Source organism: Cynocephalus volans, chromosome 10 (assembly GCF_027409185.1).
Source record: "Cynocephalus volans isolate mCynVol1 chromosome 10, mCynVol1.pri, whole genome shotgun sequence".
In the NCBI taxonomy this organism is placed as follows: domain Eukaryota; kingdom Metazoa; phylum Chordata; class Mammalia; order Dermoptera; family Cynocephalidae; genus Cynocephalus; species Cynocephalus volans.
The window spans coordinates 103,214,761-103,229,909 of NC_084469.1; the positions used below are offsets into that span (position 1 = coordinate 103,214,761).

Consider the following 15,149-nt stretch of genomic DNA (forward strand, 5'->3'; position numbering starts at 1 on the left):
GAGAGGAGATGAGGGCAGGGAGGTGACAGGGCAGAATGTTTGGGGTCTTGTGGGCCACAGGGAGGACTTGGGCTTTTGCTTTGAGTGAGGTGGGAGCCATGGAAAGTTCTGAGCAGAGGAGGGGGGTAACTGACTTAGGTATATCCAGGCTCTTCTGGCTGTTGTGGGTAAACAGAGAGGGGAGAGGGGAGAAGCCAGATCCTGCATCTGATCCTTCTGCTGCTAAGCCTCTTGGAATCCTCTTCGTGACCCTGACTTGGTGCAGCTGCCCAGCCGTGACATGGGGGAGTGAGTGTGCCCCACAATCTCAAGTTCTCACTCAGGTCCCCTCCTACCCCTGCCTTCCTGGTCTGTGGCCTGCAAGGGTCCCTGGGGGGCTGGGATGGCTTGGCCTGAGCAGGGTGCCAGAGACTCCCTGGCAGCTCACATGGCAGATGGGGCTATGCATGAGACTCCTCCCATGGGCACACAAGAGGGACACTGCCCCTGATGGCTGTCTCACCCTCTGCCATGTATCAGTGCTTGCTAGTAGGCTTGTGGGTGAGAATGCCTTTATGCTCAGACAATCTCGGCTTCATCCTGGAAAGCGTTCTGCAGAGCGCATGCCAGCCCTTGCAGACTTCAAGAGGAGACACGGTCTGATAGCTAGAAAGAAGTGTGTGCTCTGGGGGCCACGGCCTAGGGTGAATGGGGGGCTGGCCAATTAGATCACTTGCTTAGACCTGCTAGGCGACCACAGGCAGGTGATCATGCCTCTCTGGACCTTGCTTTCTGCACCCCTAACATGAGGGGGGCAGCAGCTCTCATCTCTTGTCGTCATTGGGAAAACCTGGGAGAAAAACGCTGCTCGGTAGCTCACTTGGGAGACCATGGTGCTGGTAACACCAAGGTTATAGGTTCGGATCCCGTACTAGCCAACTACAAAAAAAAAAAAAAAATTGCTGCTCGTGAAGCCCTGGCAGGACCAGGCCAGGAGACGCCCTCCATGAACGGTCCCCATCCCCTGGAGCTTAGCAGGTTAAGTGTCATTGGTAACCAGTGCCACACAGGGCCCTGCCCAGGTAGTTGTGACATCATGGTGGAGATATGCTGCTGTCCTCTGCAGCCCCCAGTGAGGGCTGGGCCTTCCTTCTTTGGCATCTGGGGGTCTGAGATTGTCATACAGACTGCAGGCCACACAGACGAGCCGAGGCCCCTACTCCTTCCTTCCCCACAAGTGGTCCTGTATTTATTAGCTTCTTGCATCTCCTCTGCCTTGGCCTTTAATATAAAAATGATTCCCTTCATGTGGTCCAAAGGGGTGGACTGTGAAAGCCTCCCCCTTCTTCTTCTGCACACCAGTTCCTGTCTCCAGACGTGAGCCATGTTTCCGGGTTCCTGCCTGACGAAAGAGTAGGAAGACTAGCCTCAGCTTCTCCCCAGGCTTGCTCTTTCACTTTTCTCTTCTTGTTAAAGCATCGTCTCCAGTCTTCCATTTCCTTTGGGGGGCTGCCTGGAGGATTCCACAGGTTATTGATGTGTCCCAATGCCTACAGGGGGACATCCGCCCACAGGGGACATCCAGGTCTTTTTTGCTTCAACAGATACTTGCCCGTTCCTCACTGAGTACACAGGGGAGGACTCTTACAGGGCAGACCCCAGAAGAGGGATCTCTTCTGGGTCAGGTGCACACACATTTAAATTTGAATGGGGGCTGGCTGAATGGGGTCACTTGCTTAGAATTACCAAGCAAGGATTTGGATCCTTATACTGGCCGGCTGCCAAAAAGAAAATTGAATGGGTATCACTAACTCGGTCTCCAGAGCAGCATAATCAGTGCCCCTGCCAGCCTGGATTGGCTTCTGGATCTTCCTTGGGTCATGCACTGGCTCATATAGCACGCCACTGATAGAAGAACCTGCCATTTCTACTCTCATCATCATATCATCATCATCATCACCATCTTGATAGATGTGTGTCTGCTTTCTGCACCCCCACTCAGGTTGGTCATCACTCCGTGTGGGGTGAAATTGTACATAGCCTTCTTTACCTATAAATGCCATCCTGTAAATAGAATGCAGGTCATTGAAAAGCCCCTGGCAGAATCTTTCCCCAAGCATGTGCCTAGGGGCATTTGGGGGACCAGCTCCCCTCCCTCAGCTTTTGTGCTTTGCACCTTGAGTCTCTCTGCCTCTAGGACCAGAAATAGGGACCCATGTTCCCTAGCTGTGAGATTGTGGATGTAAACTTGTGACTGCCAATCTCTGATGACCAATGGTCATTACCAGTCATTCACAGATTTCTTTTTTTTCTTTTTCCTCTTGGAGGCTAGCTGGTTTAGGGATTCGAGCCCTTGACCTCAGTGTTACCAGCACTGCCCTCTAACCAAGTGAGCAAACCAGCCAGCCCTCGTAGATTTCTTACCTGACCCATACATTGCTGCATTAGTTTGTTAGGGCTGCCGTATCAAAAGAACCCCAAAGTGGGCAGCCTAACCAACAGAAAGTTACCCTCTCACAGTTCTGGACACTGAAAGTCCGAGATGGAGGCGTTGGCAGGGTTGGTTCCTTCTGAGGGCTTCTGGTGGTTTGCTGGCAATCTTCGGTGTTCCCGTTCTCTCTCTTCATCTTCACATGGCATTCTGCCTAGGTGTGTGTCCAAATTTCCCCTTTTTATAGAGACACCAGTCATACTGGCTTAAGGGACCACCCTACTCCAAGATGACCTCATCTTGATTAATTATATCTGCAAATAAGGTCACATTTTGAGATTCTGGAGGCTGATTTCAACCCCAGTTTTGGGGGACACCATTCAGCCCATAACAGCGGTCCAGGATGCTCTGTGTGTGCAGCTTGGGCTGGGCCCCAAAATCGACCCCAGGGCCCCAGGAGGCTGGCTCTGCTGTGTGCTGCGTCAGTCACCTCCTCCTCCTTGCGGCCGGCGGCAGGTGGCCAGAGTCTCTATCCTCACCCAAACCACTCCCCTGTCCATTGTTGTTACTTCAGGGCTGTTCCTTTCAGGGTCTTGGCCATGGGTTGGCCCACGATTTAAGGCCCCCATTACAGGTGCGGCATTAACACAGGCCTTTCTGTGTCTCCTGGAAAGAAATCAAGTGTCCACACCCTCCACTTCATGTGGGCAAAGAGCTTTTTGGAATCCGGGCAGCTTGTGCATGCCCCACCCCCAGGGCGTGGAAGAGAACCACTTCATCAGCTGCCAGGCCTTGGTGGCCCCAGCAGCTCTCTTCCTTTAGTTGTACCTGCCCAGAAGATGCTAGAGAACTGCAAGCTGGAAGCTACAGGCTCAGCTGGGAACTGGTCCCCATTGGAGCAGCTGCTTTTTTGGGAAAAGTGCACAGAATACTAGAGTAAATCAAGAATTTGGGGGGGTGGGACTGATTAAGGCAGACAGTGCAGGTACTGAGGGGAGCAGTTTGGAATGCTAAGGAAAACCAAAAGGCTAATAATATATATCATCTTAGTTCCTCACTGTTCACATGGCTACAGAGCTAGTAGACAACGCTGAGGGGACCTTTTAAGGGCGGGCTGGGTTCTGAGGGGCTGCATCTGGTATTATCACATTTTGTCCATTATGTGAGCACTTTAAAGAAAATCAATATGTTAACATTTCTGAAATCAGGAGTCTTAGATGAATTACCATTAATTGGCAGCATTTTTCCATTCTGTGGGCACACCAAATAACAGTGCGTTCTTAGAGTTGATGAATTCTAGAAATCTAGGAATCTAGAAATGCCTTCAGTGCTCACAGCAATCCTGTGGGGTCGATACTGTTACCATCCACCCACTTTCCAGATGAGGAAACTGAGGCTCAGCGGGGCAAAGCTGTCTGTCTAAGTCCTCACAGTATATCAGTGCTGGAGTGCCCCTGCAAGTAGGCTGGGAGGTGAAAGGAACCTGCAGAAACCACCTGAATTGTGGTTTCCTGCCAAATCAAGTTGAGTCTCTGGGCAGAAGCTGCTGAGCTGTGACCCCCAAGCTTCACTCTGCAAAGTGGAAGTAATAACTGACCCCCCTCAGATTCAATGAGTGAATGATTACAGCAGGCTCAGCATGGGCCTGGCTCATAGGAAGTATTTGCCATTGGCAGCTCTCGTACTTTATTTGTTTTAACATCTGCGTGCATTTTGCTACTAAAAAAATGAAAAAAGAAAAGCAAGCCATGTCTTGACTTGGAACATAATTCCAGAGCTGTCTCAAAAACTCCGCTGTGATGTTGTTTCTTCTTTCTTGTAGGATGGTCCAGCAGTTTGGGGTGGACTTTGAGAAGAGGATCGAGGGATCGGGAGACCAAGTGGACACTCTGGAGCTCTCCGGGGGCGCCCGAATCAATCGCATCTTCCATGAGAGGTTTCCTTTTGAACTGGTGAAGGTAACACTCCCAGGGCTGGGCCCCCCTGTCTCAGGTCAGGCACCCTCCTCCTTGCCCTTGAGCCCAGCCTTCTCCCAGGTCACGAGGCTTTGAATTCCTACCTCCCAGCCTGAGCCTCCTGTGGGCAGAGCAGGGCCTGGAGGAGGTGTCCCCATGGGCTTCCTTCCCAGAGCGGGCAGCTTAGAGGTTTTGAGCAGATGGGTATGAAAGTTCCATTTTTTGCCTCTGAGAAAAACCAGTACATATTTTAGTACCAACAAGGTCAAAGGTTTGAATCCCCAGACCAGGCAGCCACAAAACCAAACAAAAAACCCAATACGTGTTAGTTGCAAAACACAGAAAATATAGGTAAACTCACATGGGAAAATGTCCCCATCATGTTGGTGAAGAAAGGAAAAAGCAGGTTACAGAGCCAGCACGTGCAACACAGCATATAGATGACATATATAACATCCTTGCCTATGAAATTGTTCACGTATGTTTTTGTGTAGACAGATCAACAAGGATGTTCCTGAAAATAATCAGCTCTGGGTACTGGGATTTTGGACTTTTTTTTTTTTCCTTTTGGGAGAGTGGTTTGCTCAAAGTTTTACACTTTTTGCAGTGAGCACAGAGCATTTTTATTTAAAAAAAAATTTTTTTTTTCAATAAAAGAATATACACTAAAGGGAGAGAGACACTCATAATCCTGATACCCACAGACAAGGCCTGCTAGGCCGGTGTGTGTGCACGCTTTCAGACTTATTTCTGTATGAGTGGACAAGCCTGCCAGCATCCACAATCACAGCATGTGCCTTCGTCCATACTTGTGAATTTATATATATTTTCTAATCAGAAAACAAATTATGAGAGCCGGCCCGTGGCTTACTTGGGAGAGTGTGGTGCTGATATCACCAAGGTTATGGGTTCGGATCCCTATATAGGGATGGCCGGTTAACTCACTTGGGAGAGCGTGGTGCTGATAGCACCAAGTCAAGGGTTAAGATCCCCTTACTGGTCATCTTTTAAAATAAATAAACAAACAGACAAATTATGTGTTTTGTGCCACTTTTTTTTACATGGTGACTGTCTTTCCAAACTAATCGTGCATGTAGTGGGTTGTTAATGGCAAAGCAATATTTTATAGATGTCCCAATGTGCATTTAAGCAGTCTCCCACTGCTGGACATTTAGATTGTGTTCATATTTTCCAGTAGTTACGAATAATTCTGTAGCTAAATCTTCATAAATTCCTCAAGATAACATTTCTAGTGCATTAGGACTACTGTCTGACAGTGTATATATGTTTTTGAAGGTTCTTGATTTGTAGTCCATGAGAATAAGAAAGTTTTTAAAATTTGTTTTAAAGCCAGTCAAATTTAGCCGAGGGGCTCGTATACCATCTTTAGTGACACTAACGTTAATAAGTTCTAATAACCTACTACCATCAGACCAGCCTCCATAAGAAAGTTTATATGAATTCATTTTCCTACCAGCATAGCTAGAGTGTTGGTTTCACAGCATCCTTTGCTGAAATTGGGTTTTAATTTTTTTTTAAAACTTTGACCAATTAAATATTCTGCCTTGTGACTACAGCCACACATAGGAGATAACATTTCCCAGATACACACCTGCTATGGGGGTGCCCCAGGTACCTCTTTGCATGGGTTTGGTTTATTTCTTCTCAGATGGAGTTTGACGAGAAGGACCTAAGACGAGAGATTAGCTACGCCATTAAGAACATCCATGGAGTCAGGCAAGTTCCACAGGGACAGGCACCATGTCCCCTTTCCCTTAGCAGTGCCCGTCTCCAATCAGGCCCCCCAAAACTCTGGGTGCCCCAATTATGAGGCCTTGAGAGGGCTCTTAGGTGGTTTTCAGTAGCTGTAAGCCTCTCTGCAGATCTCTAAGGACACTTGAGGGCGGATGTGTTTCAGTCTTGGTTGACTCTGTCACAGGCCATAGGGATGTCATGGCTCCTGGTTAAACATGACTGGGTTCCTGCCCAGTTGGTTGGTATGAGCTTCAATCACTATGGTTAACTAAGAAAGCCCACTGCAGATTTGCCTGGGGTTGGGCAGGGGGTCAGTGACAAGTCAGGATTATAGGAACCCAGCATTTGTCCCCAGCACGGGTCCCCCATGAGCTTCCTGGGTCCCCTCCTTATTCCAACCAGGGGGTCGCTCCAGTTGTCCAGCCTTGCATCGCCATAGGGTCCTCAGGTCACCCTAGGGGTTTCCCAGCAGCGGACTCAGGCATCTGACCCCCAGACTTGATGTGTCTTTGCTCCCCCTTGGGGACCCGGCCAGTACCTGTGAAATTGCTGACCGTGCTTTGTTTTTCTCTGACTTATCTCCCCTGCCCCCTGGGTCTGGACGCTTTTAGGACCGGGCTCTTCACCCCGGACTTGGCATTCGAAGCCATTGTGAAAAAACAGGTCGTCAAGCTGAAAGAGCCCTGTCTGAAATGTGTCGACCTGGTTATCCAGGAGCTAATCAATACAGTTAGGCAGTGTACCAGTAAGGTATTGAACCCTCGGCAGGGTGACTCCTGGCCTTGTGGACACGGGGTTCGGGGGTTTGGTATCAGGCTCCCAGTGCTGCATCGGCCCCCACTGGTGCCTTTTACCCCACATTGCCTCGGTGTCCATGCATGTGGCCTCTACCCAGAGGCTGAGGCGGGAGCATGTCAGCCTGGGCCCATCGGGGAGGTGCTGGGCCTCTAGAACTGGCCAGACTGGTGGACAGGTCTCCCTAGGACCCTGATACCAAGCCTAGCATGTGTCTGATGGGATTGGGGGTTTCACTGGGCTGTTGCTTTGCTGCCTTCTGGGAAGCAGAGAGGAACCCCGTGTCAGCTGCTGGAGGCTGAACTCCCTGAACCTCCCTGGCCATCACCTCTTCTTGACAGATGTCCAGCATCCTCAGGCTGCGCCAGAGCCAGCCACTTCTCTGTCCCTGTTGTGCTGGAAAAGGCCTGAACACCCACAGCATAATAAGCACTTGGGTGCCTGGTTTGATAAAGCTGGCTGGGCTCCTAACTGCCCCCGCCAGCTCCCCTACACCCATACCATCCCCCCTGGGCAGCCGTCCTCAGATCCACTCCGTCACCAGTGCCTCTGTGCCACTATTCACAGGTGACTACCTCCACTGGGCAGGACTTGCGGGATCCTCCCACGGACCTGTTTCCCAGGGCAGCACGCTTTGGCCGAGCCGCTGAAGTGCTTCCCAGTGGGCAGTCTGTGCTTGCACGACCAGTGTCCCCAGCGCTCTGGGTTGGCAGGGAATTTCTGCTTGAGCCCTCTGTTCTCAGTCTGGAAAAGCCCTCATTTGCTTCTTAAGCTTCTTCGACTGGAAAAGGGAGGGAAAAAAAACCCAGATTGGTTGGAGATTGTCATTCCAGAGCCTGTCACAGATAGGAAAATTCAAGGCCTCTGCACACCTTGGTTGTCCATATGATGACAACAACCTGTAGAAGTCATGTCATTAAACCCCAGACCCAGCCACCCCTCACCCCCAGCTCAGGCCTCTTTGATCTGAAGCAGCTTTTGGGGCAAATGCGGGCACAGGCTCCTCATGCATGAACTAACAAGCTGACTCTCGTTTCTTCTCTCTCTCTGTCTCCCGTCCCATGTGTGTGGCCTGCACTGTCCCTGGGTGTCTTTCTACCTCGTCCCGCCCTCCACATGACCCAGGACGGGGCTCTTCACCCCCGACATGGCCTTTGAAGCCATTGTGAAAAAACAGATTGTAAAACTCAAAGAGCCGAGTTTGAAGTGTGTTGATCTCGTGGTCTCAGAACTGGCCACGGTCATTAAAAAGTGTGCTGAGAAGGTAACAGGTTTCGTTATTATCATCCATGCATTTGTTCCTCCCGTCTTCTCCCTTCCATTTGTGAGTCTCAACCCGGGCATCTGGAAAATTCTGCCTCAGCAGGAACCCCTTTCTGCGGAACAGTTGTTGCTTAGCAAAGTTGAGACTTTGCATTGGCAGATGAAACGGGGAATTGTATTGTGCAGGGGTCCCACCCTTGTGTCTTTGGCTACTGGCGGGGACAGGAAGCCCTTGACATGACCAGATAAATCACATTTACTAAGCAATGCCTGTTCCTGGGACCCTCAAAGAAATGGGTTTCCCAGCTGTCACCAAAGAAGCAAAACACATTGTCATTGTGTTCTTACTTTAGGGGGGCACTTGAGGGGGTCTCACCAGCTATTTTGACCATTCACTCCATTGTCCCTAACTTGTGGGCCTCACCCACACCGCGGAAGATGTGACTCCCCTGTGAGCACAGTCTGGTTAGGTTACTGCTGCGGAGGAAGGCCAGGGGGTGGTGGGGAGAAGAGTGGGTGCCAATGATGCAACAATCAGGACTGGTTTTCCGCAAGGGGGTCCCTCTGAGGTCGATAGCCCAGATGCCACCCCCACTATTCTAGAACAGGTGACATGAGCTCACCAGCTTGGCAGTGGCCCTCACTATTCCCGCTGTCACCCGGTGCTGGGTGGGAGGGGGTTCCCAGGACTTGCAGGCGGCAAACGCATGCCACCTGCTTTCTCTGCCACCTTCCCCCTCCCAGCTGCTAGCCCAAAAAGCATCTCTGCTCTTGCATGGGCACCCTATTGCTACCTCCAGTCCACCGTCCCCCCACTGTCCTGCTCTTGTCTCCCAGCTGGAGCAGCTATGACACAGGTGCAGGGTGAGGACTCGGTGGGAACACCCCTTGTGTGCCCCCTACCCCCCTACATTTTCTACTTGTGTGGTTCACGTTGCTTCCTGTGCCACGAGTACTCAGCCAACGCGGACACTCTGCTTGCCCCCCAGCTCAGCTCCTACCCCCGGTTGCGAGAGGAGACAGAGCGGATCGTCACCACTTACATCCGGGAACGGGAGGGGAGAACCAAGGACCAGGTATTGGCTTTTGCTCTTATTTCCAGGTGTAATTCACATGCAGTAAATGTTGAGTGTACAGTTCTGTGGGTTTTGTCAAATGCACACAGCAACTTAAGTAACTCCCACCTTGATTGAGATACAGCACGGTTCTATCACCCCCAAATTCTTGTTCTTGTGCCTCTTTGTAGCTACTTCCCAAACCCCTCAGCCCTGGTACCCACTGGTCGCTCTCTGTCCCTCCAGTTTTTGAATAGACGCCTACAGTTAGTAGCCTTTTGATGCTTGACATCCTTCTCTTGGCGTGTTGCCTTTGTAGTTTCATCCATGTGGTCTGTTGTGCATGTCAGTAGCTTGTTGCTTCCTGTTGCTAGATAGTGTTTCGGGGTATGGATGGGCCACAGCTCACTTATCCATTTGCCCACTGGGGGACATCTGGACGTTTGCTTTTTATGTTTTAGCCCTTTCTCGCTAAGATGTCCAAGCACACGCAAAGGTAGAGGGGGACATGCTCCCACCAGCTGCCTCTGCAGCATGAGTCTCATCTGTCACCTGCCAAGCCCTGGGCCGTCATCACACCTTCTCATGGCCCACGACCTGCTTCAAGTCACTTTCCCTCAGTTGTCTTCTGTGGCCTTTTAGCAACTGTTTGTTATTCTCATTATTTTATTTATTTTGGTGGCTGGCTGTGCAGGAACCCGAACCCTTGACCTTGGTGTTACAACACCGTGCTCTAAGCCAACTGAGCTAACTGGCCAGCGCTTTGCACCTGTTTGTTCAAAGCAGAACCAAATTGATGAGGCTACGTGTTGTATTTACTGGTTATTTTACTGTCAGGAACGGTTCTGTGCCCTCGCCATTGATGGGGAAGAAACCAGCTCATTTGTCCTTCAGAGTGTCCCCAAGTTTCTCTTGCTTTCTTGGGGAAATAGTCCACTTTGTCCTTGTTGTCTTGTAGCTTCTGTTGCCTGGAAGTTGTACCAACAGCCTGAGAAGTTCCAATTCATTTCGTTGAGGTGGTTGCCAAGAATGCTGCTGTGTCTCTCAAAGCCACCACAGCCCCTAGTGCCCCCCTGTTGATACTGCCGGGCTTGATCCAAGAGATCAGAGATGATGAGACTCAGGCCTCAAAAAACCAGTGACAGTGGCTCCCACGGATGGGGTACCCTGGCATTTTCCATTGGCCCCACCAGGTCCAAGTGCTTTGCCCTGTTTTATGCTCAAGGGCTTGGAGGCACAGGTTGGGAAGTGATTGGCCAGGGCCAGTGGGAGCCCAGTGGGGAACCCAGAGCCCCTCCTCCCCAGAAGCTTGGCTTGTTCTTAGCGGGAACCAAGCCAGTGAGCTGTCTGGCCCATTGTTCCCATAGACCAGCCTCATCCTGGGTAAAATAGGACCAGTAGCAGGGAGGGAGAGTTTCAGCAGTACAGTGGGCTTGCACGCACCTGTCCCTTATTTGAGACTGTGTTCTTACTGGCTTGTGTGTGTATGTATGTGTGCACACGTGCATGGGTGCCCGTTTGTGTGTGTATTTTATTTTAACATTCTCACTGGGCCAAGTTGGCTTGCAGTTTTAATGCAGCATTTACAACATGCTAGGCGCCAAAGACTTTATGTACTCAGTTGGTTAGAGCAAGTGCTGATAACATGAAGGTCTGGGGTTCAGTCTCTGTACCAACCAGCCAGCAAAAATAAAGACTTTACGTACTATAAATGATTGAATCCTATGCAGTTGGGCCTCCTGTCACCCCATTCTACAGCTTGGCGACATGAGGCCTAGGGTCACACGGCTTGTTGGTGGTCTAGCTGAGACTCCAGCCTGGGTGGTCAGCTGTAGAGGCCATGCCTGTGACTTCCACGCTGGGCTGCCTGGCTCTATTCTGTTGGGCCTTGACGTCTGGAAGCACTCATGCCCCATACCCCCTGCCCCCTGCTGATCTAGCCCAGGGAGTGCGGAGTGCATAATGTGATCCCTGCTGGCTGGACCCTGCCTGGGAAGTTGCCTGGTTCCCGGGCCCCCCGTGCTGGCGGGTGCAGCAAGTGCTCCAGCTGCTATCCCTTCTTGCCACACTCTAGTGTATACTCACAGCGCCCCCCACTTTCCCCCAGATTCTTCTTCTGATCGACATCGAGCAGTCCTACATCAACACCAACCACGAAGACTTCATTGGATTTGCCAAGTATGTACTTTTCAGCACAGTGGCTGGTGGGTGCCACTTCCTGCCCTCAGAGCCAGTCCTTGAGGGCAGCAATGGAGCTGGGATCCGCCTGAGGGTGAAGGCAGAGCCATCTGAGAATATCTGCAAGCTTTTCTGGGCCAATACTGGCCCCCATCCCATTGTCCCCAACCAACATTGCCTTCTGTGGGGCATCGCAGTGGTTAGTTTAAAGGAAAAGGTCCTGTGGTTAGACACGTGGAGAAAGGGTGAGGCCAGCCAGCCCTGTGCTTCCTCTCTTGCAGGACTTCTCAGTGCTTTTATAGACCTATGTGTAGCTTTTCTTAAACTTGGCCCTTTGGTGGAATGCATCATGGGCTCAGGGTTCCAGAGGCTGCTCTTAGGGAAGTGCTGCTCAAGATCTCTCTGGCTTCCAGCCATACATTATAGGCTTAAAACCAGAACCTTCCATGGCACCCAGGTGAGGGGCCAGAGTGGGGACCTCTGATTATGGTAGGGTGTAGACATGAATGCAGGTGGATTCGGGTGTTGCCCACTGATTCCATCAGCCCCTGGGCCCCCTCAGTGAGCTTGGGTGTCCTTCAGATTGTTCTGGTAGCTCACGCAGGTCTTCTTGCCTGAGGCTAATAGAATCACTGCCCAGTGGTAGCCAGCTTCCTTGTATTCATTTAGCAGATACTGCTGGTGTGCCAGGCACTGGGATAGAGTAACGAGCAAGCCCAGACCCAGGTCCCCACCCTCAACAGGCCCCACATGAGAGAGAGACATAGCATGCTCAGTGCCGGGAAGGGGCTATGCAGGGCCCGTGGGAGTCCAGAGGGTGTCCTTCTGTCCTGGCCTTGGAGGTCCAGGGAGGCCTCCTTGAGGAGGGCCTGCTAGAGCCACGTCTTGGGTAGAACATTTATCAATGCTCTCAACAAAGTTAACTGAGCATCTATGCTTGGTTGGCCACATGGTAGGTGAGCAGAAGGAAGGAGTGAGGAATGAATGAGTGAGCAGTTGGGGGTGTGATCAGAAGCTCCTCTCTGAGCCCAGATGAACCAAGGGCCCTGGGTGGGCTAGGGAGCCCCTCCTGCCCCTGTTCTCCCAGCCATGTATGGACTGAAAAGGCCGCCCCCCTCTTTGGTTTGCTGCTGTTCTCCTCACCGTGATGTCTCTGCTCTCACACTTCATCCACAGTTCCTTCTCACAATCTCTCCTGTTTTTCCTTTGACCACTCTTTCCTCTGGATTCCTGGGCCTTCCCACTTTCCCCAGCTGTTATTATACTGAGCAGCTGGTGACCGGGTGGGTATTGCCTGCTGTGTGCCTTTTCTCTGGTGTGTGAATGGGGACGCCCTGGCTGGGTGGCTCCAGCCCTGGGTGGGATGTCCCAGGGGCCCACTGAGTAGCTATGGAGCACCTTCTTGGAGCCAAGTCCAGTGCAGGGTCTTTGCACTAGGACAGTGAACGAGCTGGCCACAGCCCCCGTCCTTGCAGAGCCCACAGGCAAGGGAGATGGAGCCAGTTTACAAATTGTCACAAGGAAGATGAGGTTGGCAGAGAGTAGGTGAGGGTTGTGGGAAAGGGGAGTGAGGGATGTGGCCTGGAGAGACTTTCCTGAGGAAGCTGTGACAGCCAGGTGACAGGTGGGGGAACCCAGAGAATTGGGGACAGGGAAGGAAGGCTGAGAGGCAAGAGCATGGGGAGACCAAGGCAAGGTGGAGTGATGGAGGTGGCAGCCAGGCTCTTTAGCCAAGAGGGCTCTGAAGGTCGCAGGAAGGATTTTGGACTTTCCCCCAAAGCAGTGGGAAATCTGACTGGGTCCAAGCATAGGAGCGGAGCCACCATGTGGGCTGCCATTTAAGGGAGGCAGGTGAGGGTGGGAACCAGGAAGCCCTTAGCACGTATCTCCTCTGGGACTTCTTATCACCCAGCTATCGCCCGGTCACACCTCCTTCAGATGCTGTTGGTCAAAGTCCTTCCTGTGTGTAGATGTTCTGGGCTTCTTATGCCCTCTAATCACTAAAGCAGGACCCAGAGAAGAAGCCCTGTAATAAACTCATCGAATGTTAAGAAAACTGTTGGGTAAAATTCCACATCCATTCTTCACTTTCCAGCCTTTACTGCTCTAGGAATAGAAGCCTATCTTAACACACCCACAGTCTGCCTTACCCAACAGCCAATGTGAACTTTAAGGCAACACTCCAGAGGTGGTTAGTAAAGGAATGAGACAAAGCTGGTTTGCTTTTTCTTATTGTTCTGAAAGTTCCATCTAAAGCAATAAGATAAAAAAAAATATGATGGATAAGTCACAAGAGTTATAAACTGTTTGCAGGTTCATGATATGATTGTTGGAGCAGAAAATGTTAGAACCAACAATGGGGTTGAGTAGGTGCCCACGTATTAAATCCAGGGGCCTTCATCTGTGCCAGCACCAACTAGCCAGGAATTAGGATAGATAAAGAAAAGAGATCTGGGATTGTGGACAGATAGGGACCTTGTAGAAACCCTGTTGACCTTGAATATCGTTGGGTCAGGAGCCATGCAAGATGAGTGGTGTTTTCATGGTGAGCAGTTTTCCCGCGGTCTGACCTGGGTTGGAGGACCTTATGGTAGAGCCACTCCCATGCTGGTGTTGGGGTCAGGGATGGGAAGATAGAGCGAGAAGCCTCAAGTTTTGATGCCCAGCCAGCCTGGTGCTCCTATTACCCCAGAGCCACCTTGGCTACCTCTAGGTCACCTGGGACTCCAGCTTCTCATGCTCCCTCCTGGAAGCTCCAGGATTCCTTGACTTGTGGAAATAACCAGCACTTTCAGGGGTGGCTGAGCTCAGAGGCTAGAAGCCTCAGTTTAACCAGATACATTTTCTTGTTCCGCATGCCCAAGCTGTTGTCCTTGGGCAGCTCTTTGTGTGCAAGGGGCTTCTTTCCGCCTCTACCTGTAGCTGGTCAGTTGGCCCCCAAGGGAGAGAACCCCCACGTGGGCCACCGGGGCCTCCTGCTGCTCATCCCTCCCAGGTTCTTGTCCACATGACCCTTCTCTGTACTTCGGTTTCAGCGCCCAGCAGAGGAGCACGCAGCTGAATAAGAAGAGAGCCATCCCCAATCAGGTAGCCCACCCCTCCATGGCTAACGCTGCACCCTGAGGGTGGGAGGGCCCTAAGGGACCACTGAGGTCCAGCCAGAAAACAGTCTGAGAGCCTAAGCTCTGGCACGGCCTAGGGGGCAAATTCTACTCACCCCAGAAGGCCCTGTCTGACATCCAAGGCAGGGTTAGAACTTGATCCTCAAGACAGGCACAGTGTAGTCTGAGACCAAATTGGGTCTCCCAGCACCAGCTCCATGCCTGGAGAAAGCTGGGCCACAAGGTTTTGTACCTAGATACATTGCCCAGCCAGGGGCCTTGTGAAATATGAATGGGTTATAAATGCCAGTTTTCATTGCCTCCCCCCACCCCCCTTTTTAAAGAAAGCACATCATCTTTGCAAAATTTCTGCTTATATTTCCCCCTCGTCCATGTGGGATGGGGGTGGGGCGGGGGTTCTCCTGTTTATCTTGCACGATGATAGAGCCCCTTGGAAAGAAGAACGTAACCACTGCATGATTTTTTTTTTTTTGCGCTTGCCTTAGGTAATACATATGTTGTTGCTTTTTTTGTTTCTGATGATGATAATGAATTAAATATTAACACCATGAATATAATTAATAGCATGTAATTTTTTTTTCTTTTGCTGTTTTTCCCCTGCTCTTCTCTTCTCCCA

At 51.1% G+C, this 15,149-nt stretch overlaps 1 protein-coding gene across 10 annotated transcripts in view; it reads left to right on the plus strand.

Moving 5' to 3' along the window:
- The window catches only part of DNM2 (dynamin 2), an 87,267-nt gene that overhangs the window by 54,487 nt on the left and 17,631 nt on the right, over window positions 1–15,149 (plus strand). For 3 of the 10 annotated variants that reach the window (XM_063112962.1, XM_063112959.1, XM_063112957.1), the window contains exons 8-14: window positions 4,233–4,368; window positions 6,035–6,102; window positions 6,732–6,870; window positions 9,168–9,254; window positions 11,341–11,411; window positions 12,665–12,694; window positions 14,447–14,498. In XM_063112962.1, coding sequence (XP_062969032.1) covers window positions 4,233–4,368; window positions 6,035–6,102; window positions 6,732–6,870; window positions 9,168–9,254; window positions 11,341–11,411; window positions 12,665–12,694; window positions 14,447–14,498 — 583 coding nt within the window. Of the gene's footprint in view, window positions 1–4,232; window positions 4,369–6,034; window positions 6,103–6,731; window positions 6,871–8,040; window positions 8,180–9,167; window positions 9,255–11,340; window positions 11,412–12,664; window positions 12,695–14,446; window positions 14,499–15,149 lie in introns of all 10 variants that reach the window. The other 7 variants (XM_063112964.1, XM_063112961.1, XM_063112965.1 and 4 more) reach the window with 3 other exon arrangements.